General features: G+C 44.9%; 1 protein-coding gene across 8 annotated transcripts in view; it reads right to left on the bottom strand.

Annotated features, from left to right (window-relative positions):
- Nucleotides 1-20,860, bottom strand: part of LOC120960230 (uncharacterized) — a 35,292-nt gene extending 14,432 nt beyond the window's left edge. For 4 of the 8 annotated variants that reach the window (XM_040384294.2, XM_040384291.2, XM_040384293.2 and 1 more), the window contains exons 1-5: nucleotides 12,591-13,619; nucleotides 3,382-3,625; nucleotides 2,828-3,317; nucleotides 1,462-2,678; nucleotides 8-176 (exon numbers count right to left, since the gene is read on the bottom strand). In XM_040384294.2, the coding sequence (XP_040240228.2) occupies nucleotides 8-176; nucleotides 1,462-2,678; nucleotides 2,828-3,317; nucleotides 3,382-3,625; nucleotides 12,591-12,790 (2,320 nt within the window). In that variant the 5' untranslated portion in view covers nucleotides 12,791-13,619. Of the gene's footprint in view, nucleotides 1-7; nucleotides 177-1,461; nucleotides 2,679-2,827; nucleotides 3,318-3,381; nucleotides 3,626-12,590; nucleotides 13,791-19,913 lie in introns of those variants that run through there. The other 4 variants (XM_040384297.2, XM_049610473.1, XM_040384296.2 and 1 more) reach the window with 4 other exon arrangements.
- Between the last annotated feature and the right edge of the window lie 3,785 nt (nucleotides 20,861-24,645).

Here is a 24,645-nt window from a genome sequence, read left to right as displayed (position 1 = left end):
TCGTTACCACTGTGCGGGGTCGCAAATCCGACCGCGATCGGGGACTGCATGCTGCTCTGCGCGCTGGCCGGACCGTACTGAGCGCTGGGGCTGTAGTAGGGCGGCGGTGCAAACGTCGGAGCAGTGACGGGCGCCTGTACCGGAGACTTTTCGATCTGTATCGGTATGATACGTTCCTGCGGGGAAGAAGCACAATGAAGATTCATAGAATAAATCGTGTTCTAGAAGTACTTTGTATGAGAGTTAAAGTGATGTAATGAATGATAATTTGGTAGACTTCTTTAAGATCAAATGTAATTCGAATCATATCTAGATCATCCTTCAGATGCTCACTTACATATGATAGAAGATGCTGCCACTTAGAGCTATACAGTTTTACTCAACTTAACGTAATACAGACACACACATAGTTATATATTCATCCGTTCGAAATTTAACTTCTTCTTCTATTTGGCGTAAACGTCCTACAGGGACATGTAAGTCCATACACGCTTTCGAGCCTGTATTCATTCCCACAATGCCGGAGAGTCGATTCTTGCTACGGGAGGACGGTTCATAAGAGATTTGAGCCCATGATGGCCATGTTATTAAGTCGTGCGGGTTGACGACTGTACATTGGGACCGCAAAAATTTAGCTATGAAGGACGGAGTCGGAGCTGTCTGGAGTCGGAGTTGTCTGGATTCCGACTCCAGTCAACTCAGTTGAACTCCGATTCCGACCGACTCCGAGTCCAGATGACTCCAACTCCGATTCTATCTTCGACCTCGGACAACTCCGGGCAGCTCCGGGTAATGGAGGTCGGTCCTACATTCCGGAGTTGGTTCCGAAACCGTTGGAGTCAGATCGGAATTGAGTATGGATTTTTGCCAATTGTACCCATCTCTACCCTTATTGCGTCTATCTCTCCAGGTTTCCCATTTGTGTAATATTCTTGTTCAAAGCAGGAATACAGGATTTGACAGGAGTTCTCATAGCTGTGGGACACTTTATTGACTCCTTCTTACGTGAAATGAACTTTTTGTGATGGGAATTGGACTCTATGGCACGATTGTTGGACAAATCCAATAGTAATTTCGAAGGAGCCTGACCAAATAGGGTGCCATAGAGTCCAATTTCCATAATATGTCATATGATATATGACATATTTCATAAATTCACTTCCCATAAAAAATTATCAAGGAAGCGTCTCACAACCATGAATCAGTTTGAAGTCTTAGCCAGTTCTTTTAGCAAGTGGTATTGCCCATTCTTTCACTGACTCCATAAAACTGGTATTTGGGTGGATATTCCCATGCAGTATGCAAGGATAGACAAGACTAAAATTTATCCAAAATCCTTGAAAGGGGTCCAATATGATCAAATCGTATGTTTCGTAATTCAAAAATGGCTCTTGTGCATATTGTAACTCTTTCCCTAACAGCTTTATTGCAATTTTCCCTAAATTGAATATCTTCACCTACCTTTTGCGTTCCTGCCGGCGACTGAGTGGAGTACACGGGTTGTGCCTGCGCGTACACTGGTGCTTGCTGTGGATAGCCACGGTTCACGGGCATGGTAACCGTGCTGGACACGGTACCCGCTGCTGGGAGGCCCCCGGTGGCCCGACCCGTTTGCTGCTGCTGCTGCTGCTGCTGGCTTCCGTACTGCTGTTGCTGCTGCTGCCCCGACGCCGTACCAGTCTGCTGGTGCTGGACCGGGTTGGACACATCGGCCGCCGGTGCTGCCGAGCGGTTGCTGTTCGGTGTGAGCGGTTGCGACGGTACGGCCTGCCTAGCCGACACCGCGGTCGGTGCTGTGACGATAGAATCAACCGGTTTACTAGTGGCGGCGACACTCTCCTTCGCGACACTGGGCGCCCGCGGCGACCCGGATGTAGATGAGGCCGGTGGTTTCGATGACTGCTCCTGTTCGACCGACTGTTCCGGTGACTGAGTGGCGTTCGTGTTGGTGGTCGAGTCCTGCTCGTCCTTGTGTACCCATTCGGGCTGCTCCTTGAGGCTATTGTGCCGGGACGACATCCATGGCGGACTCGCTTGGGTTAAGAGACTTTGCTTACTATTGGCAAACACCTCGTGTATGGGCGGTATGTAGAGCGAGCCAAGGGCCTGTGCCGCCGGCCGCTGCGTGCTAGTCGGTTTGGCCGATGTTGGGGACTGATTAGGGGAGCCGGAGGATGAGGCGGATGACACGGATGGGGACACACCGGACGACTGAGCTGTGTCTTTGTGTGACGATGATGCGGATGATGCATGTGGTGGTGGTGGCGGCGGTGGAGGCGCAGCTGCGGCCTTGACGCCTGCCGTCTGTTCCTTGCCAGCGCTGCCGCCCCCCGGCTGGTGTAGTGGTGTTGATGTGGTACTGCCACTGTACTGATTACTCGTGGACACAGGCGAAAGGGATGGTTTGGGGCGAACGGGTGGTGGTGGTGGTGGTGGCGAGTCTTTGGTGGCGGGCGGATGGGCGGACACTTTGGTCGGGGTGATCGGTGGTGGAAGGTTGGCCGGCACCGGACTCTGCCCGTACACGGGCGGCGTTTTGATCGACGATGAGCCGCGCGACCCGCTCTCGTGCGGTACAGTTAGATTGGATGGGCTGGGTGAGCGGTGGTGGTGCTGTGCCAATGGGTGGTCCCCGCGGACCGTGAGCTCGTCGGTGCGATTGAATGTGTTTTTAGCAACTGGAATGATAGCGATTGTACAAAATGGCGCAACCAAAGAATGGTGCAACAAAAAACAAACCGGTTAGTAACAAAAACACTCAAAGTGATGCTTTCTACTTGGAGAAGGAAAAGTTGAAGATCATGAGCGAGGATCGCGTGCCGTTTACCTTCGTCGTCCAGATCTCGGTTGGTGTAGCTGTAGCTGGGCGGAACGGGCCGTGGAATCTGTTGCGGCCGCTCGTCCTGCTGCTTCTCCCGCCGGTACTCCTCGATCCAGAAGTCATTCTTCGGCTGGGGTCGTGGCGCTTTGCGCAACGCGGCCATCGGGTTCGGGGGGATCTTTATTTCCGGCCGCATGCCCATCGGCGGCGGCTCGAAGCTCTGTGGTCGGGGGGATTTGCGAGCGTCCGAGCTGCTGGCGGTGGGCTGGGCCGGACCGGGCGGCGGTGGTGGTGGCGGGATCGATCGATTGCCACCGTTCGAGGGCAGTACGCGGCCCGTTGGCGGTGGCGGTGGCGGAGGTGCCGGTGGTCCCGTAGGAAATACCTGAAACGGCATACCCATGGCCGCCGCACCGAGCGTTGCCGCCGGTGAGACGGAGCTGGTGTTGCCGTTGCTGCTGCTAGTGCCATTGCTGCTGTAGCTGGAGCCATTGTTCTGTGGGAAGGCGGACGCGTTACATGATTATTCTGCAGACATTCCGCAGACGACCATCCATTACCTGTGCCAATGGCGACACTTTGGGCTGGCCGGTGACACCTTCCGAGTTGGCGTTGCGCGATATCCGCTTCGCCATGCGGGGCGATTTGATCTGGGACAGATCGATGCCGCCCGGTGTGTAGGTGAACGGCTGCTTGTCCCGCCGCATCATCGCATTCTGTACGCAGGCCGGCGGTTCCGCCGGCAGCTGTGCCTGTATCCGGCGGGCCGAGTTGCCGATCGTCGACTGCGGGGGTCCACCGTAGCTGTTTCAATGAAAAAAAAAGAAAAAGAAAAAGAAAACAGTAGAAAATAATGTTTTAAAAAATGGCAAGCACACGCATTTGAAAAAAAGGGAAGATGAGATCAACATAAACAGCGGTTCGTTTATTTATACGCCGCATGTGCGCGCTTTGCCACAAACGCATAAACCAACACAGCAACGCGAAAACGCCTCCTGGCATCGCGTTCGATCTGTTTTCGGGCAGTGTGGTTTTTTGAAATTTCTCAGAAAATGAATGGAAAAACAGACACTTTGCATTGACCCATTTAGCACGGCCAGGAGGGTTTTCTTTTGGCCAGAAATTTAAGGATGAAAAATGGAAAATCTACCATTGGTGTTGGTCAACGCTGGTGGAACAGGGAGCTATTTATAAATCTAACAAAGACGAGCGACGAGTTGTGTGGAAATTGAGGCGTGTATGTGAGCCGTTTTGGAGTCACTTGTCATTAGAAATAGAGCTCTGTTGATTAATATACAGTGAAGTCTCTGTTTTGTACAGTATCTTCAACAAGTATTGCATCATTCTACATACAGTTTTGTCGCTTTTGTTGATTAATTCAATTACTAACCACACCTTTTTCGAAAACCTGTATAGGTCAGCGTGTCCGCGTAGGACGTTACGCCAAATAGTAAAAGAAGATACAGAAATCGCATGATAACCACAGGAACTTTTCGGAAATGAATTAAGAACTAAAATAAGGGTACTTATTTTAATGTAATCTTAAGCAAGTAATATTTTGAAGTATGTATTTTTTTATAAAAATGCATAAGCTAGAAGATGGTTTATTTAACAAGTGTTTAAATATTTAAGCCGACGCATTTATCTCCAAAACAAACGCAATTTCGTTTAGAATCCCTAGATAGATCTTCGTATCAGATCGACTCGATATCGAACCTCAAAATCTAAGAATATCTCTCCAAGCTACAGATTCATTCGAGACTCTCCTTAGAGAGCCTTCACTGTGTTGAATAATTAACGTTAAAATCTAACAACACATACAAAATAAATTTAAAATTACCCTAATTCATATTCATTCAAAGCTGGACCCCAAGCCATCTGGTGTACATTAAAATTTGACCCAATTTTCACGCTTTCAGACCACACAGTAACAGTGTTCTACCGCCCGTTTTCGTACGGCCCTGCTGCTGTTTTGTGGTAGGCGTAAAGTTTAGTCGCTCCCTCAAATCGACCCGCTGACATGTTTATTCTGGTGTTGTTGAACTTCATGCCGACACTTTGTGTACTGTAGCCGGGCGGACACATACACCGTAAAAGATTGCATTAATTTTTGTCACACAGGTTTTGTACAGATCTCCGTTTGGGACAAAAAACCGACAGAAAAAAACCTCCGCCACGATCATCCATCATAGCCAGTTGCAAAGCACCCACGGCCCGTCTTTCGCCCGGGTGCGGATCGGCGTTACCTTGTAGCTATCATCGACTCGATCGCAACAATTAGGTTAAGTGGTTCCGCGATGCGCGTGCGGTGCGTGACCGAACAGAAATATCGGTCATCGGTGTTGCGTACATCATCATCGGTGCGAAAACGAACAAAAAAAAACATCCGACATTTGCACGTCCATCTGGGATTTTGGGTGTCGGGCGGGCGAGGATGGTTTACGTTTTTGTGTTTTACGCAAAGGAACACAAACCTACTCAAATGTCCTCCCGACCAGAATGTTGGTAGGTCATTCTGACACTGTATGACACTGCATCGCTGTCAACTTGCCGCCGGATCTTCCTTCTGAGCGGAACCTGCCTGACACTAGCGGAACACCACTCAACACGTGCTAGAAGAGGGCGCCCTTCCTACTCAAATTACTGAACCGACATTCACACCGGGGCGCCATTAGTCTGCCGCTCGGGATGAAAGCAACACAAAAATAGCCATTTTCTTGTAGTGCAATTTTGCGCCTGACCCGATCAACCATTTCCGAGTTGCTTCAGGAACCGAGTGGGTCGGACCGCTCGAGTGCATCTGCGTATGGTGCGATAATTTTGGTTTCTATTTATGCATTTTTTGTTTTTGTTTCTTGTCACTTTAGCACGTCACACCACCTCCCGACGTCAGGAAATGTTAGGAAAAGACGGAAGAAGCGTGACAAAAGTAGGATAGGCTTTTATCGCTAGTAGCTTCGCGACGGTATGTCTCGGCACCTTGTGAACGCGACAAGGGTAATGCAGCGCGGATCACATGCCCCGTTTGAACTGGTTCGTAATTTATGATGCACTAAAACGTGGCGAAAAGTATTCGCTTACCGTGGGGAAGATCTTCCTGATTGCATCCCTGCCCCTCGACGGGGATTGTCCCGTTGTCGTGGAGTGGGGGGGAATTAATCGCATCATGCTAAAATTAAGCTAACGATTGTTTTGTTCCAAGTTATTTTTTTGTTTTTTTTTGTTGTGGGTGTTGTACGTATTATACGTTAATGCATTTCACTTTGTTGAATGAAATTGCATTGGAGACTTCAGAGAATCAAGATGGCAAGTCCCAGCGGGATCGAGTATAATTGGGTTAATTGGCTTTCGCTCTTGAAAGAGCGAAATTACTTAGCTTTATTGAAACTACAAGTACCGATGGAGCGTTGGCGAGATAAAAAGTGGGCGCCATTTGTCATTAAGCCTTTTTATTAGGACAGTAATTTGCATGGAGTGTTAAATGAGCACATAAAAATGCACTTTGCGGTTTTAATGTTAAGTTTAATAGTGTAAAAATAGGCAATGTCATTTTAGTGATTAGAAAACGCCACTGAAGGTACAGCGATTCAATTTTGAAACAATTCGTTGTGCTTGTTGTTGATCCTGATATGCAAGTAATTCAATTATTAGAGGTCACGTAAAGCTGAACTTTTAAGCGTGTTTGTTGTGCATTGTAAGGAGTAAAAGAAGTAAATAATACATATGATAAGTAATACTCAATGTTGTACAGTAATGTATATAAAACTGAAGCTTTTTCAGTAAATTTACATTTTCAGTTCTTCAGACACTAGTGTACAATAGTTTGAAGATAACTATCTCGTTCATTCTAAATGTTTCATTTGACTTGTTGCTTGTTGTAACATTACGTATTGGTTGATGCTTTATACTTCATATGCCAGTGACTAACTTTGCAAAAAATCTTTATTTTATCGCCATTTAAGTCCTTAGTCATCTCTAAATATTGCTCTGTTGGAATAGGCATCATGTGGCTTTTCTTGGTATCGACTTGTTCTTTGGAGTGTTTATCGTACTACCAAACACATCCTAGACTACTTATTCACATCTAAATACTATTTAGTTCTTAAATTCTTGTAAAATATGATATGAAATAACAAGTAGGGGTAAAATTTGTATTACTTTCCTGAACTAATTTGAACACAACGTATTGATAAGAAAATGAATATTTATAACAACTCCAAGCTGGATTATGATTGTCATTATGTTGTACAAACTCTCTACGAATGTTAAAAATAAAACATGCCTTCTTTTTATTCAATAAGAACGACTAGGCCGCATTCAAATGGAATGTCAATTAGTAAGTCGTGACCATTCATTCATTTTATTATTTAACAACAGCTCAGGCTACACATGGCTTCCATCAATTGCGGATAAAATGATAAAATAAATAAATTTATAACCATCCAATTCCCATTGGAAATGTATCATTAACTGTCTTTTCAATATTTGGTCAATAAAATGGAAAGTATACGTTGGACCCAAAGCAAACGCATGCTGTGTATGCTAAACCATCAATTATTAGGCCTCACTAAATGATGTTTAATGGCATGCTACAAAAGCCGTAGTTCTGCTGATTTGAATGAAATTAATTAATGTGTAACTAACTACAACCATAAATAAAGCATCCTCTCCGCAAGTTATTGCAAGATTATTTGGACTTTTTTGAAAAATAAATACATATGAAACGTGCTATCTTAACTGAGGAAAAATGTTTTATAAAAAAATCACCAGACAAATCATTTCCTCTTGTTACAGACTGGTACAGACATTCAAAATATACACCTGCATACACACATACACATGTTCACCACACATTTACTGGAGCGTAAATAACACAGCGCAAGCATTCTAACGATCGTGGGTCGACCATCATCATCAACATCATCATCAGGTGCCAGCAGGAAAACAGTTCTATTTAAGTAACCGCGAGCTGGGCAAAACAACAACGTCCACCAAACAAACCAAAACTAACACACACCCTAACGCGCGCTTCGAACTTTCCACGAGTTCAAGTTCATTTTCTTTGGAAAACTTTCCATTCCCATTCCATCCTTCCCAAACCCCCAAATCCCCACGCAAATCGAACGGCGGGCACCCTTTTCCCGATTGAACGAACCAGCACGCCACTGGGTTTCCCTTTTCTACCCCCGCGCACTGTGGCGGCCCCCCGATCCTTAACGGCGTGCGAAATGTTTAGACCATGAGTAACGCGCCAGGACGGTGAGGGCCACCGGTTTATAAATAGACCGATCCCTTTTTCATTCCTGTACCCGCCAATGCTCCGATTGCATTCCACCCCGATTGGTTTGGCTGACTGCAAAATAACAAATAAACGATCGAGCAAAAAACCGGGAACCGGGGAGAAGACGGTGCATACCAAAACGGTGTCAAATAGCGGCCCTGTCGATCGTTAATTCATTTCACTCGTGCTTCGGAAAAGGGGTGCACAGGGCGCCTTTGTGCGCCTGCGTACGGAGCCGCCAAACGTTATAGGGGGCCGTTTTAGAGTGTGTGGTCCGCGCGCCGGCTGCACTACTTTGTGGCGCGATCGAGTGGTACGGTTTAGGAGTTGTTTTTCTTCTATCGTTTTGCCATTGCTTTCAATGGAGTTTTAGTGTTAAGAAAAAGTGAAATTTTCTCTAAACCCATCAATTGCTACCAACACAGAGCGACCTGCCGGCTTTTGAAGCTTCCCTTTTACTTCCTCGTTAGACCGGCCTAAGGATATCATTATCTGGCCGGGTGATGATTGACGTCCCGGTGTGCACTAGAGAAAGTAGCGAAACTGCTCCAATCCAGCGCAAGCAACGCTTTCATACGCCCCGTGACCTTTTGAACCGGCGTGGGATGACTAATGGGCAGTAAAATGAGCGGCTGCCTAAAGCAAGCTAGTCGGTCCGGTAACGAAGCAAACGATTCTAGTCACGGATGCAATATACAAATACGTGTAAATATACTTCCGCCCCTGGCCACCATTCCTCGACTGTTGTCTGGTCCGAAAAAAAAATCGTCCAACGGCCAAATTAGTTTAGCTGCAACGGGCAACGGCACACCGCTGCGGTGTAAAACCGGACCGCGAACGAACCCCGGGTTGGGGGCGGCAGCACATAAACCCTAGCGGGGCCGAAGAAAAACAGGTTCAATATTTAAACCATGACTCATGCCACGGGGCCCAGTATGGGAATGCATTTAATTCCCTTATACGATGCAATCGTTCTTGTCGGTTTCCCAGAGTGTGTGCGTGTGTTTGTGTGGCAAAGAGCGTCACGGCGGACAGACCCGGTGTAACTAATTTGGGACGATTTAAATGCCTTTCCTCTTCTTCGCCAAAAGATTGCTCCCAAGTGGCGAGTGGGGCTGTTGGCGCTGCTGTTGTTCCGGGGAGCAGCAGCATGGGAGACTGGCGGTGGCGAGTGAAAGAATTTTAAGGTGTGAGAATAGCGCCTGCTACAAGGGACCCATTGTTCGGAAAAAGGTGTTCGGAAGTTGATGCGTTTCAGTGGCGAAACAGCGGAGCGTTAAAAATGTGGCCATAAATTATGTTTTCTTTTTAGCGAGAAGGAATTAAATTAAATAATTTTTGAAACAAACAACAGCGTATGCCGGACAAGGTTCGATTCCATTCTGAATCGTTCTCCTAGAACAATGAATAATTTTCTATTATATTTAACCGGATTAAATTGTCAAACAAGTTCTTGCGAAAACCCAGAAAATGAAGGAATCATAGAGAAAATTAAAAATGTATTAAATTAAAAATGATAAAATGAAAACATCACAAATAACATTGAAAAAAAGAAAGATAACACAAAAAGAAAACACTTGTAATAGGAAAACAATGTAAAAGACAAAACAACAACAATAACAATGAGAAAAAGCAAAAGGAAAATCATAAATAGAAGAAATAATTCATGGACATGGAAAAGCGCAGTTGATATAATTAATTGCAGTATTTTAACACCAAAACAAGGAGACAAATTGATCTAAATAGAGCTAAATCATATAAATTTTAACCGTAACTGTCATGTCATTTCACTGATTAATCGCATAATATGACGAGAAAAATTAAAAACGCTCTTACACATTAATACGCTACATCAACTACGTTTCAATGGATTGATCAAATCAAGATCAAAGATGAACAAGCCTTAAATTGCAGCTTAAACAGGTCCTAAGGGAAAGTCGCGATCACGATCGCGAGGTAGCTTATAACAGGAAAAGTAAGTCTTCTGCTCGAGGAATTTCAATCCATACTAGAGTACAATATGTAACAGTGTCCTAAAAACACACTAAAATTTTAAATAAACATTTAAATTGACTCCTTCAACTCATATCGGCTGCACACTTGTCTGTAAATAAACATCGAGAGCAATGCATTTGTGACCAATTATTCATATGACACATACACACAAAACTGTACGCGGTCGTTTAAACAAGAGATAAAAAACACCCCTAACCATCCATACTCAAAGGCAACGGCACAAAACCATCGTCCATCATCAATGTTTACACTCGTTTAGACCCGTGTGACACTATTTATGTTGCCCTGTTAGCGGGTCGCCCCGATCCCGACTATCCGATGGCAAATTCCTGGCCCCGTTCCGTTCAAGTTCAACACGTTCGTCCCCGCTGGGCCCCGTAACACAATCCGCACCCATAGCATCTCCCTTTATTCTACCATCCGCCCCAGGGCTTCCGCGTACCATTAGCAGCAGCAGGGCAAGTGACATGACAATCTCTCGCCAAGTAGTATAAACAATCTGCGATTAACCTTGAAATCTAAGCATTCGCGGGTCGCCATTTACCGGGTCGTCTCCACACCCTCACAGGACGATCGGTGTCCGGTGTCCCCAAGAAACGTGTGTCGCCCTCGCTGTACATGTACAACCTTAAGGAAAAGTTTGGGGGAAAAACTCATGAGTTTTAAAAATACATCACCGAAAGTGGTTCCTCTAACCACACTTTTCTCTAGACCGTTCCCTTACAAGCCAGAGCAGAGGTTTCAATTCAATGTCCACCAGCGTTGTACACCTACGCTTCCGGCCGTTTTCTGACTGCTTTGAACGCGAAAGACACGATCAACACGGAGGTAGGCTTAAAGGCGCGTGATCGTCTCCTTGCGTGCCGTTTGATACGGCAAATATAAACACACACACACACACACACTCACACAAATCAGGATAAAGAAATGGCCAGTCTGCTCAGTCAGCGCGGCCAATTTCAACCGGTCCCAAAACCGGGCCCAACCTCAAACAAGTTCTCAGCCTAAGCCTATCCAGCGAAAAGTAAGCTGCTTACTGCGCGATCTCTCGCGAGGAGAACCGACGACATTTCCGTCCCACTTCCAGCTGTGTGTGCTGTGAAAGTAAGCCAAGACTGGGGCCGCAATCTCGTGCCTCAAAGCGAGCAAGTGTGAAGATGACTTTGTTGCAGTATGGTTGCACGCAACGTTTTGCAAAACTGCACCAATAGCCACTAACCTCTCGTGCGCACACATTTACACCACCAGCTGTTGTGCTAAATGTTACTGCCAGCTTGTGATTTGTGTAATTCATCATCATAATCTCCCCCTCCGGCCACTTCCCCAGCTGCAGCACCTACTCTGCCGATCTTCCGAGCCGACTCTGGCAATGACCAGCATTGGAGGAAGTAAATCCATAAGCAAACTCGTGGCCCTGACGCCATCACGCTTGGAACGAGCACACCAGAGCGCGCGCGACACTTAGGCAAAACGCTCATATAGCTCACGTCGGTGCCGGAGATCGGCTGGCGCCACTATCGATGACGCTCCGACGCTGTTTTTAGCAAACGGCGTCAGCGGAGGCCTAGACGCCTGCCTGTACCCTTTGATCGCCGCTGTCACTCGACGGCTCTCGACGCCGTAAATGGAACTGTCAATGAAACGTGGCCGCAATTTGTGGTCACCCTTTAGCTGATTATTCTCGTACTGGTTCCCGCGTGAACCTTCAAAAACATATGGCGGAAACTGCGTGCGTGCGTACGACAGCGGGCGCACGCGCGCACACCTAACCGGGGGACCCGGAACAACACATAAATTCAAATGTGACTTCAAAAAATGATGCTTCTAATGGTATCTAAAGCTTCAAAACATTTGCCCGGGAGATTCAGGCGAAGTGAGAAATGTGGGTTTTATGGAGGTTAGTTTTATCTCGATCGTGTCTCGTCTCGATTCGTGTTGGAGTGTATACAATGAACGATCGTTGTTGTTGATGATTTGCTGCTGGAACGATCGCACAAATTGTGGCAGCCGGTAGCCTTCGGGGAGATTGTTGATTTAAAGCTCTTCCTTTTTTTCGCTTCAAAATTCGTTATGTAAACATGGTTTGCAAGGTTTGGTTTTGGAGCCAACGACGCAATGCAGGAAATTCCACAGACACTGAATCATAACACATCTGGATTGGCAAGAGGTCAACTGTCTTTTATACACAATTATTGTCTTCTTGATACATTGGTTACCATGCTAATAGTCTTTTGACCACAAAGAATCTTGAAATATTTAACATTTAACGTTGAATGATCACACTTTACTCTCCACCACCTAACTACTAGAAACTCCATAACTCCCATTCACAACGCTCGATCGTGATCGTCGGTAAACGTCAGCCAGTCATCGATCTTAATGGTTTCTTAAGTGTACAATAAAAATACGACACCACACCCGAGGGTCATCTCACCAACCCCGACCCAGGCAGGCTGAAATCGAATTACTCACTTTTCCCCACCGAGGCCAAATCCCGTATCCTCCCGGACGCGGTACGCCGGATACGTCTGCAGTATTTCGTTCGCCTTGCCATTGTACGAGCCGAGCAGCTCGCGGTACTTCGAGTACACATGGCTCTTGAACTGTGGCGTCGTGGGAACGGCCGGTGCCGGACCGGGACCACTTTTCGTAATTGTTGTAATCGTTGCCATTACGGCTGGCTGCAGAGCACTGCACGCACGGGCAAGTTCTGCGCAGACACCTTTACAAACACAAACAAAACAGCACACAGCACCGAGCTTCGCGTGGGCAACAAAACGTCCCAGAGTCTCAGCAGATCTCAGGCGTTCGTGGTTGCGTCAACACGTTTGTCGATTGATATCGTGCGGCGAAAGGGATCGAATCGTGGTGAATGACATCAGGACACAGAAGAACACACACACGCACACAAGCACACATATAGGAACATGCACACGGCAACTAATGACCCCGAACCCACCCTCGTGTAGGGAAGAGTTCAAGAAACGCGTTGCAGAACACACCAGGAACGCTCCGAATGTCTGGCAGCACTTTCACGCATAACACGCTGATAATTTGCGTCACACTGTCGTTAGCAAACAAATTAGGGAGAACACAATCTCTGCCGTTTGACAACTTCAACTGACTGCAGGACCTAAGCTTTGCGTGCGATACGAAGTAAAAAAAAACCTCTCCGTGCTTGACGTCTGCCTGGGACGACTCGTTGCGGACGACTGTGAGTTGCGATCTGTCCTGAGACACCGACTAGGGCTGTGCGTCGTCGTGCTGCACACTGGAAGGGAAGACATTTGCTGAGATGCATTTTTGTTTTCGCTGCTGTTGCTGCTGCCCGTTGTTAGTTGATCTCCGTTTTGCCGGCTTCTTCCGAAGTCAAGCTCCCACTCTATCTCTCTATCTCTCTCTTGAGAACTGGTTTGTAAAGGCTCGCTCTCTCGCTGGTGCCTGACCTTAAGATGTAACGCAAGGCAGCGGGCTACCGAAGCCTTCTGCACCCACTGGGCACGCAAGGGAGAACTGGGCGAGATCGATTAATTTCTACCATCCCCACTGTAGACCTCGTAAACGGTTGTTTCACCAGCAAACCCTCTTTCCCTGCCCTCTTACAGAGCTCGCTGACGGGGGCTGGCGGGGAAATGCAGCCACAAACACCGAAACACCGAAGAAAGTGATAAACGTTAAGTGCGCCCGAGAGTCATAAACCGGACCCGGGGGTCTGGCGGCCGAGATGCAATTGAAGCTGCATGCGTGGGGTGGAGTGGTCAAGTAAAAGGAGATCGCTCGGGTCATGTTAGGCTCCACCGCCGATACGGAAACCCGGGGTGGCAGATGGGCCAGGCAAAATGGTATACCGGTACCTGCAAGCCAAGTGCAGTGCGTGTTACAAAACGCTAAAGATGGGATGCTCGTCCACCATAAAGTGTGTCTCGTAAGGTGAGTATAACACTGGCCCATAGAGTCGACACGTTACGAAAGAGCAGCTCGTCGCTGCTTGCTGCTGTCGTTTGATTAGGCATCGTTAGAAATAAATGTTATTTAAAACGCCGATCTTCTACTTATCTAACACACGACGCAGTAACGTTCACTTGTAGCAAGCGGGAGTAGTGTTTTGTACGCGCAAGCGAAAGGAAATCAAGAAAGGTAACAGCAATAAAGAACTGATCGTAAATTATATTGCTTAAGAAACATAAACAATTGAGTTACACTACTTCTTCTGCTTTTCGTACATCAACCGTAATTGGTTCGAAAGTTAACCAAACCCTTTAGAAAGGGCTGAAGACTTTATGTGAGTAATATTTAGTTGTGGAAGACCACTCATTTCTGCAACTCAGTTCGGATGGAAATTGAGCCATATACGGTGCTGTAGAAGTCAATATACCACGTGATGTTAAAAGAATATGTTAGAATTCACACAAATTTAAATGAGTTTTGGACAATAAAGTTACTTGTCTTAGAAAAAAATCTTAAAATAAAGCTTAAAATCTCCAGATAAGAATCAAATGATCCATTGATCCAATTGTTGATCGATTGGAGGCTTATGTATAGCTTTTCGTTTACTCTTGATTTTTTTATACAATATACTTATCAAAATATTAAGCTTTGATACGAAATGAAAGGATATTCTACCCTCCAACTCGTTTTCAACGCTTTTCTACAAAATAAAATACTATAAATGGTAAATGATAAATTTTAGATTGTCGTCTTTCAAAATTGCTTAAAGCTTATGTTGCCAAATGCGGTGGATCGAATGAAAAGATAATTTTAATGTTGGTACTATTAATACTCATACTACATTCGTTTAAATAGTTGACGAATTCAATATTTTTTCTTTTAGGATGCAATACAACGTTTCAGTATTCTCATTGCTTTTAGTGACAAATGTAATGGTAATTGAATTGCCTTAAATTCATATATAACATAAAAAATGCAACAATATATGAGAAGCATTTTCAATTCTATAAATAATGGTCATGTTACTTAAAATAGTAAATTTAACTTACTATGGAACGTCTTAAAAGATAAATATCTAAAATATCTTATTCAGATTTGCCAACTTTTGTTAGAGCAAGAGTCGCTCAACACTAGATTTTGATTTCCATCGGGACCAATGTTCATACAGCATAGACAGACTTTCCATTTATAGACTCTTTCATGTTCAATTGACAGCTTATAGCTTGTTTTCGTCGTTAAAAAATGCATATAATAGCATTCATCTTCACAATCTGGCAAAGCAATGTTAACAGCAAATCGTTATGAAAGAGTCTATCATCCCAAGACCTACAACGTTATGCCGATTAATCAACAATCATAAATTGAAGTAATCATATAATTTGAAATCCATTAATTTCCACCCTGAAAAGAAAGCTCTCTGACTACGAAACGCCCGCAGGGAACCGTTCCTGTTGTTTCCCATAAGGCGTTTTGCGAGAGGATCAGGTTGATGTGGAACTTCCTGATTCAGCAATACCCAGTCGTACACCGGAACTGACCGTAATGCACATAGCAAAAAGCACGATCACGACCGACCAGACGACTAAAACACCATAAAACCTGCCCAACCGGGCACTCAACAACAGGCGCAGCACCTGCTTGCGTATGGAAAATCTATCCACAAGTCAGCTTTCAGTGCCTATCTGTCCCGTCCGTCCGTCCGTGCGTGCGTGCGTGCGTCCGAGAGCCTGTTTTGCGCATGAATTCGCCAGTTTTGTTTTTGCTATGTGCGAAAGAAAACAACATGGGTGAGGAAAACTCTTCTTCGTAACCCTTCCCACCACCTCTTCGGAACGACTCGTGACCACACCTTCACCTAAGCGCGCACGAACCCACCCCAAGCGGAAAAGGTTGCTAGTGGTGGATAGACGGATGGTGTAAGCACTGCTTAACGACATCTTCCCAAGATCTTCGACACCTTCGGCACACCGACGGTGACACCGGTTTGTAAGCTAGCGGAAAACGGTTACGTGCGCGTAACAGCGCTCACCCTTGGGCTTGGCGGTCACGGACGGGACGGGCGAATATTGTTTATTGCTCAAGCTCAAGCTTTACCGTGCCGAAACGGTCACAGTCTTCGCCACAGTTGTCCCAACAACTTCCGGGAAAATCGAAAGTGTCAGCTGGTTTTGGCAGGGCCGTGCGGCCAGCATGTTAGCGCCGAGTACGCTAGCACCCGGCACAGATGGAAGGCGGAAGATGACGCGATTGAATCATGGCTATTTTCGATCATCCACACTTTTGAGGAGTGATGAAAGTTATCAACAAAAAGACAACCCCTCGCAGATGTTACGATTTGAGTAAAAAGAAAGAGCTGCCTTTGAGTATTGCACACACTCACACACATCATCTGAATGATCTGCGCGGCTGTCTGTGCGGTAAATCTTGCCGGATCGTGGCGCGGGAGTATTAAAAGTCAGATCTAACCAAAATTTTCCGAACTCGCGGTCGCACAGCCGCGTAGATGATAGTCAAACCAGACGCACGGTGAGAGAGCACATTTAACAAAAAAAGTATAGCTTGAGAAAATCTGCCAAAACCTGTTGGTACCATCAATCTTCCGAATTGGACATCGAACGCCTAGCCGAACGCAAGATTGCTGGCGTTCTGTATGTGAGTGGACAGTGCGTGTTTTTTAGAGGGGTGTAGAAAGAAAGATGGTGCTTATTTTTAATCCCTACCGAGTGCGTTGCCACATCAAAAACGCCACCTTGCCATGGTCGAGGCCCTACAGTCGATGTACGGTAGGGAAGAAGTTAGGGAAGGAAGTGTGTTAGGAAGATGTCACTGATCTCGTGATTTCTTGATGTTTACAGCGTTGGACCTTGTTTGAATGAGCGATTGTTGTTGTGTGTTTAGGTTGAGTTGTACTGAACTACGAAACTTTTGCTGAACAAGAGCTTCATGTTCTAATCACGGGACACAACGCACTTTAAGTACAGTGAAGTCTCTTGACGGTGAAGGTTGAAAGGATCTATGTACACCTTCAAGAAATATCTATCCAGGGGGAGAAAACAAACTGAACGTGTGGCCATGGAGTATCCAATAATTCTTATGTTTAATCAATCCTCAACCTTTGATCGCAATTGTGAATATTTCGGTGAACTAATATTAATGATTAAGCTCTAAAGCATCCAAAGCCCACACCTCATAACCTATTCAAAGAAATTCACCTTATCTGAGAGATAAATGTTTATAGTACATGAGCAATTTATCTTGAAAAGGCGGCAGATTAGACACAGCCTTTACTGTAATTCCAACACTTCCTGCCCACTCATTTGCACTCGGAAATAAATAATATCCGTATGCGTGCACCAGCTATATTACGCCTAATAACATCTATCCGTTACCACCAAGCGCCCTGTAACCGTTCAATTTGTGCACCTAATTGCATATGTCACATGGTGATCGCACCGTTTCCTACCACGTGCGTTCCATCTCGCAACACGCACAGGTGGGCGAAAGACTACTTAAGGCGAAATCTAGTAAGCCGCTGCTGCGGTGACGGCACCAGTACACACGTTTGTGCCTATTAACGAACATATGTCCACAAGGCAACACACATCATCGTCACCAACGCATTTTGCACTTTGTTCTCTGGTGGATAAAATTGGATCGGATTCGGTCGGATTCGGTTATTAAAAGCGCACTGATTCATCGATGCATTTATAGCGCACAAAGAAACATTTTACATGCGAGGAATAAATTTTACTGTCAATTGGCTGAATCAACTGCTTTGGAACGTGTGCTGCTCCTTTTCGGTGCTTGTTGTTTGAAGATGACAAATAGAGTAAACACACGGTGCGCGAGGTCAGAATGAATTATCTGGTGGAATGCACTACGCCATAATACACACGGGACCGGGCAGAATCTAACAATGAAAGGGCCACTGACCGTCTTTTTTCCTTTCGTCTCCCTTGTTAGCTATGCGTGACAATCGTTTGAGTCGGACAGCAGACCACCTGAAACTATCGAAAACATTCCGCGCAAGTCAGCTCGCAGTTGCGACGCAGAATGCATGGTCTGTTGGGGCCCAGGAAGAACAGTAAATACCAGCTGTCTGTCCGTTTCTTGTGTGTACTATCTGCCTGTCCCACACGTTACACATATGCCAGATCACCTTTCATAACAAACAAGATCACACTTATCTAAGGAAAGGAACAAACGAAACTATCGCCTTATGCACACTGAGGCATCTCTGCTAAATAGGGAGAGGCTGTTGATGAGGTGTTGGAGGTAAGATAATAGTGAGTTCTTATCGTGAAAGGTGATTTCTGTAGCTTAGGTAAGAGCACTGAAGTTGTAAACTTGTATGGTTGGTTATATGCAAACTAATTTTGAATCATTTGATTATTTCATGTGGGTTGTTTCATGTGGAGTTCATTTCATTTGAAGATCATTTTAAAACTGCGATTTTCTAAAATCTTGTTTAATGTTGGACCAATCTATTGAATATTAAACTTCTAGATCTCGATCAGTTCTCACCTAGAGCAAGGATTTGACTATACTATCCAGAGTATTGGTTACACATAAATTCTGTAATCCAGTGTAAGATCGTTTAGAGGAACACAGTTATGATCTTACTAGGGTTTTGTCACTTCATGAAGATTTGATCTTTGAAGAAGATTCGATCACTTCAAGATCTTTGATTCGTCGGTTTCAAACACGGTAAAAACTATTTAGAACAACCTACAAACACACACAAAGTACCTTCAGCTTTGTCGTTAAGCTTCCTACATACCCTTGAACTTTAGGTAAATATTGATTATACTACATCAAGACAAAACTTTTCTTTGCTTTCTTTGGCAAGGCTGTCTCGACTGTTTCAAAATAAACACTTCGTTCGAGAAGTCTCCAGAATACACAAATATTGAGTCATTTCTTTTGCTTTTCATAAGATTTTACCTACATCCATCATGTCCGGAAGTTAACTTTTCCATTCCTTCTCAACAAGAATACCGACCTATCTCGCGTTTGCTTAGCTAAAGGATTAATGGATTTTCCTTTACAAATTATTAATTTTATTATTTTCTCATGGTTTCCTCTAGCTTTCGAATATTTTTTTACGGCCAACTAAATCAACCGGGGCGCACAAAAAACCCCCCAAGCGATCGCGGCCCGGTTGACAAATAAAAAAAGAGACATGGCAAGATTCGTACGCGCGCTTCGAATCCGCTCGGTGTAGAAGACATCTTGTGATCCACGACGGAAAGTGCTAAATATAGCGCACCCCGACAAACACTTCGACACTTGTCTGCTAGACTACTATTCCCCTCAGTAGAACACCACTGATGGGGCGTTTGCCTGTGTGTGGGTATAGTGTGTTCATGATAATCGCATGTTTTGCCATCTCCAACACCCGTGCTCGGCTTTTTTTCAGGCCTGACATTTTGGCTTTTTTGTCCGAAATGCAAGAAAATCAACCACTGTTCTATCGTGCATGCTAAGGTGCGATGTAAGTGTTCTACACCACACATTGTTGAAGAAGACGCAGATCTTTTCGCCGAAAACCAAACCCAAAAATGATGGTCAATCTTTACCGGTACGCACAACACCGATGTGGATTGAATGGTTCGATATATTGGGCCAAAACAGCACGAAGGTATGTAGAACCGTGCGTGCGAACACCGGTGCAGTGCAGTACCGGCTGTGTCAACCTTGGCATTAAAAGGCTTCGTGCCAAAGGCGTACCCGTTGGGAGGAAGTTGGACACGAAGGATGATGTTGCGACATATGAGGCCGGGCATGCGTTTAAACGCTCTCATTTATCTAACCTAGCCATTCAATGAAAATAGTATTCCTACAAACCTTGATCTGTCCATGGTGCTGTTGTCGTCGATGTATCCGCTGCTGCTGACAGGAGTTCGCTTCTACAGCTACCTCTAGTTGAGATCCTTCTCAAAGGACACACGTACTAGCCGTTGACTTACACACACAAACACTCACGCACCTTCTCACTTATATACACTCATAGACACAGGCACACACAAACACACAGCACTGTCAGTGATCATCCAGTTGCACCATCCAATTTAACTAACCGTAGTTACTAACGATCTGATCAAAGTAGCCGGGTGTTCTTCAACCAACCCGCGCACGTTCACAGTGTAATCACTCTTTTTCTTACTTCGGTGCCGGCGTCAACTTCGATTTCCACACAGGTAGCTAATTACGTTTCGATTTCGACTTTTCGACTTAGTAACTGTTACTTAAGCTAATAGCTGTTGCTTACTCTTGCCGTTCGGATGAGATGGATCCTGATGCTCTTCTGATCTTAGGGTAGCTTCCTTCCCTCTATCTCCTTCCTTGTGATGTCATCGATCACTCTAAAAGCCTCACTACTATTGCACAATTAATTTACAACGGCACTCTAAGAGAGCCGTCAAACCTAAGCGGTAGCAAACACTTGGTTTAGATGAGAATAAATTATAATACACCGTGCCCCCACCGAGACACACACACAATCACGAAACTATCTGAAAATAACTTGCTTCCCGTTAGCAGTTCCTGCTCACTTTTTCTGGGAACTTTCGGAGTACTTAAGCGCCTACTTAGAAGAGCGACGGAGCTTCTAGAGAGTGAGCTACTAAGTACCAAAAGGGTCGTTCTATCAGTCACAGAGCTTAGACGTTACGCGTTCCATCGTCCAACTCACACTGGCCAGTTTTTCCGAGTGCGCGACCGTCGATCGGCGCTCGGAAATCGTGGGTTTTCCCTTTTCGGTCCGTGCTGCTCCCGGTCTCCTCCGCGTTCGGCTCATTCTTGGCCACAGTGTACTACTACTACTAACTGCTCTGCTGCTACACTAACACTACGATTCTGTGTTACATGGGTTTGGGTGTTTTCCCAATTTTACACATCACCTTGCGGCGCTCGCAATGCTCCGGCTGCCGCAAAGGATGGGCCCCTTGTCAACGGTTAACATGTCCACTCCTCCCAGCCCCTACATCCCACCCCTTCCCCGGTACATCGGGTGAAGGTTTTCCCCTCAAAACCGTCCCATTCGACCGACCTTTGCTTGGCACCGTGTAGCATCGTGTTTGTCCCTTTGCTACAGCCGTACATTGACACAGGCCCAACACCCTTCGCGTAGTGCGTAGTTTGGGCGGATAGGATCGGGGAAGGAAGCGCCCAGAGGAAAAGCTCACCATGACGATCCGCGGACGCCGCACACGATCGCGCACGGCTGGGTACGGTGGTATGGTTCAGTTTTTTGGCATTGATCCTATTTTAGAACCAGATTCAGATACGCTCACGGAGAACGGTTTTGTGGCAGCCCTCCCGAGTGTGTGAAGCGGAAGGGTGAAAGGAGTATAAAGGCAAACCTTTTTTTTTTGTTGATGCTTCGTGTGTCTTCTCCGACTACGGCGGGGTGTGACGAGTGTGATATTTTTGGCCAGTTGGAAAACTTTGCTACCGAAATCGCCGCCACACGCAAACGAACGCTGTTCGGTGCCGCTGTTTGGTGTATTAGTTGCGAAAGTGAAAACTTCGGTCCACTGTTTTCAGTTTACTCGAACGTACACCACCACTACAACCCTCGCCAATGAAAAGGTGCAGGATTCGTTTTTTTTTTCTTTTATTGCCTACTGCCCTTCTGCTCCTACGCGCATCGTGCGTCTAAGCAGTCAAACTGGCGCACCGTGTTTTGCGTTTGCGCATCCAAGTCTGCGCCGTTACCACCCAAAACTCCCCTCGCCATGCCCGACCACCTGCTCGCGATGATCGCTGGTGTACACCAGTTAGACTGTCTGCCCACGTTTAGTTGTGCCATGTGTTGGACACCTTTGCAATCGACGGTGCGCAACACGATGCGCGAAATGGATGCTGTCGCGCATTCTGCGTGCGTGCATCCTTCCTCTATCTTCCGCCTTCTTTATACCGCTTCGCGCCCCGCATGTGGTTGGCGGTTGTGGATGGGTTTGCCTCTCCTTCTCTCGGGTGAAACATATATTTATTATCCAAGCAGGTCGTTCAACGGGCCGCACGAACGCACGCCACCGTCCGGCTGACTAGAGATGGAGCTATTTGATGACCTTCGGTGGATGAAAATTATCTTCCGTTTCAACTGAACTGAAAAAAAAACTCACAAAAAACGAGAAAAAAACATACGCTAGCCAATCTATTTCACTCTTCCTTTTTTTCTTACCCCCACCTCTAGCACCGTAAAACAGAAAAAGCGTTTTTTTGCACGAACGCGCACCGCGTGCAATTAATTGATGATTCTCGCTTCTAGACCGCCACCGAAATGTAACTAAATCGCGCAAAAGAAGACTAGGAAAAACCAACCACTCGGAGAGGGTAGTATCGTTAGATTACGTTACATTACATTAAATTAAAACGAAAGCCTTTTAAAATTACATATAGCGTATACCATTTTATCAATCTCGTGTGAAACACATGATGATGGTGACATTTTTCATATATGACAGGAATTTACAATAAATTACCTTCGTCGTGGGTTCAAGCCTCGTATCGACCGTTATTGATAGCAATTACTGACCGTCCGGTCACGTAGACTTAATAAGTCTCTAAAGCCTGTGTTGGCTGGCACGAAGGCTGAGATCATTATTGCAATAAAAGCGGATGAAGAAAAAGAAGAAAAAGAAGTAATGGATATATGCTTTAAAAACTCCTGACTGTTACTTGGCATTTTGTGGTCCAAAAAAAGAAATGATAGATAGAATTTAGTTTAATTTTAATCTCAAAACTAATTTCTAATTGAAAAACAAAAATAACCAATGAAACCTATGAAACCAAGAGCTTATTGGATCAAGAGCTAAAGGAATTTTCAATCTTTTTTTATTCAAATGAGGAAGGATGCTGCGTTACGTAATTTATGAATAAACCCCTGATGGTTGAAGATCGGAAGCGATCCTCAAACTAAACTGAATGCATGCGTACTCATATGTTTTTTTTTTGTGTGTATGTATATGTGTGTCTGCGAGTGTATGAGTGTGTTTGCAAGGGTAGAAGATTTATGTGTTGTAGGAAAGAATCGAAACACCCGCACCCGTTTTTGGGGTGGGGTTGCTTGGTGGGTGTTTTAGAACGATCGTGCAATTTATTCGATGCGAGTGCGAACTTTCCCGCAGCACACTTCATTACAATGTTCTTCCTACTTGTTTTTTTTTGTCTTTGTCACTGCCACTTGTCCAATCGTGTTTCTTGCCGGGGGGTGCTTTACTTTTTGTAATATTTTTTTTTGTTTTAAAAATATTACCATCAATATAAAAATAATAACACAATCGAAGACCAAAGATTTTTTTATACAAATGATCAGCCTACAAACTAACAAACCAAACTCAAATACCTTTGTTAACATGTGAATAAAATTGACGGTTTGAATTTTGACCCATTTCTCAATGGAAAACATTATTTTGCTAGTGGCTTGAACAAAACCGACCAACAAAATGCAAAAGTGATGTGAAAAATGCACAACACAATCCCCTTCGGGGATGAACACAAAACAAAATACGTACGCCTAGTCTTGTGAATGTTTCTAAATTCACGCACCCGCAGGTCAACGTCCTTGCTTTCTAGATGCTATCGTTTGTTTTTTTTTTCATTATTTATTTTCTCATTTCTTCGTACTCTCTTGAGCGTTTGCTTTGCGACAAAACTGCAGATATAAACTGTAGCGACTGTTGTTGATAAACTAAGCGCTTTGCTTGCTTTGCGGTGCGTCTTCTACCGACGGGGTGATTTTTCGCTATTTTCAATGCATCTCCTACCATGCGTCTAGTTCTTTTTACGCACCACCATCGAAAGACTCAAGATTAGAGGCATTTGATAACGACCTTCTGTGTGTCTGTGTGCGTGTGTGTGTGTGTGTCATGGGACCAGATTATCAGATTTCATGTGCGCTCTCAAGCTAGAAGGATACATTCTTCAGCCTTTTTGTTTGTTGCAATCGGATGGTATAATTTATGTCAAGATCGGATTAGCACTGTAATCAAAGTGAAAGTATTTTTACTGTCGAAACCATAATCATATTTCTCAACCGTTCGGCAGGAATGGCAAAAGCGGTGTAAATTTGCGGTAACTTAGTAGCAAAAAAAAGGAAGTAAATTCATATGAAAAAAGTATCACGAGGGTGAGTCATGTGTTTAAAATTAATTTTAGAATGGGTGAAACGTGAGGTGGATGATGAAAAATAATAAATTATACTAATACTCAGCAAAAGGTTCGACACATGGAAAAGAAGAATATTTGCCCACATAACTCCCTAAACGTTCGGGGGCTAAGCTAACCCTAAACGCTGTAAGGTATTTTATAATATTATTCTACTTTGTTTAAATTAAACAACCAATAATGAATTACTATTAATTACTAGGGAAAACGCCACATAGTATGTATTACAAGGCTATGTATTTGAAAATGCAGGAAATACGTTTATTGAAAACGTTTCGTTGAATTGTTTAAACAGTAGCTCAATTTGTAGCTCATCTATGTGCAACAGGATGAAATATTTCACGGCAAAATGAAATGTTTACCAGGACGAAGGACACGGCTACTCAAAATCACAGGGTGTACAAAA

Source organism: Anopheles coluzzii, chromosome 3 (assembly GCF_943734685.1).
Source record: "Anopheles coluzzii chromosome 3, AcolN3, whole genome shotgun sequence".
NCBI classification, from domain to species: domain Eukaryota; kingdom Metazoa; phylum Arthropoda; class Insecta; order Diptera; family Culicidae; genus Anopheles; species Anopheles coluzzii.
This window is presented reverse-complemented; position numbering and strand designations above follow the sequence as displayed.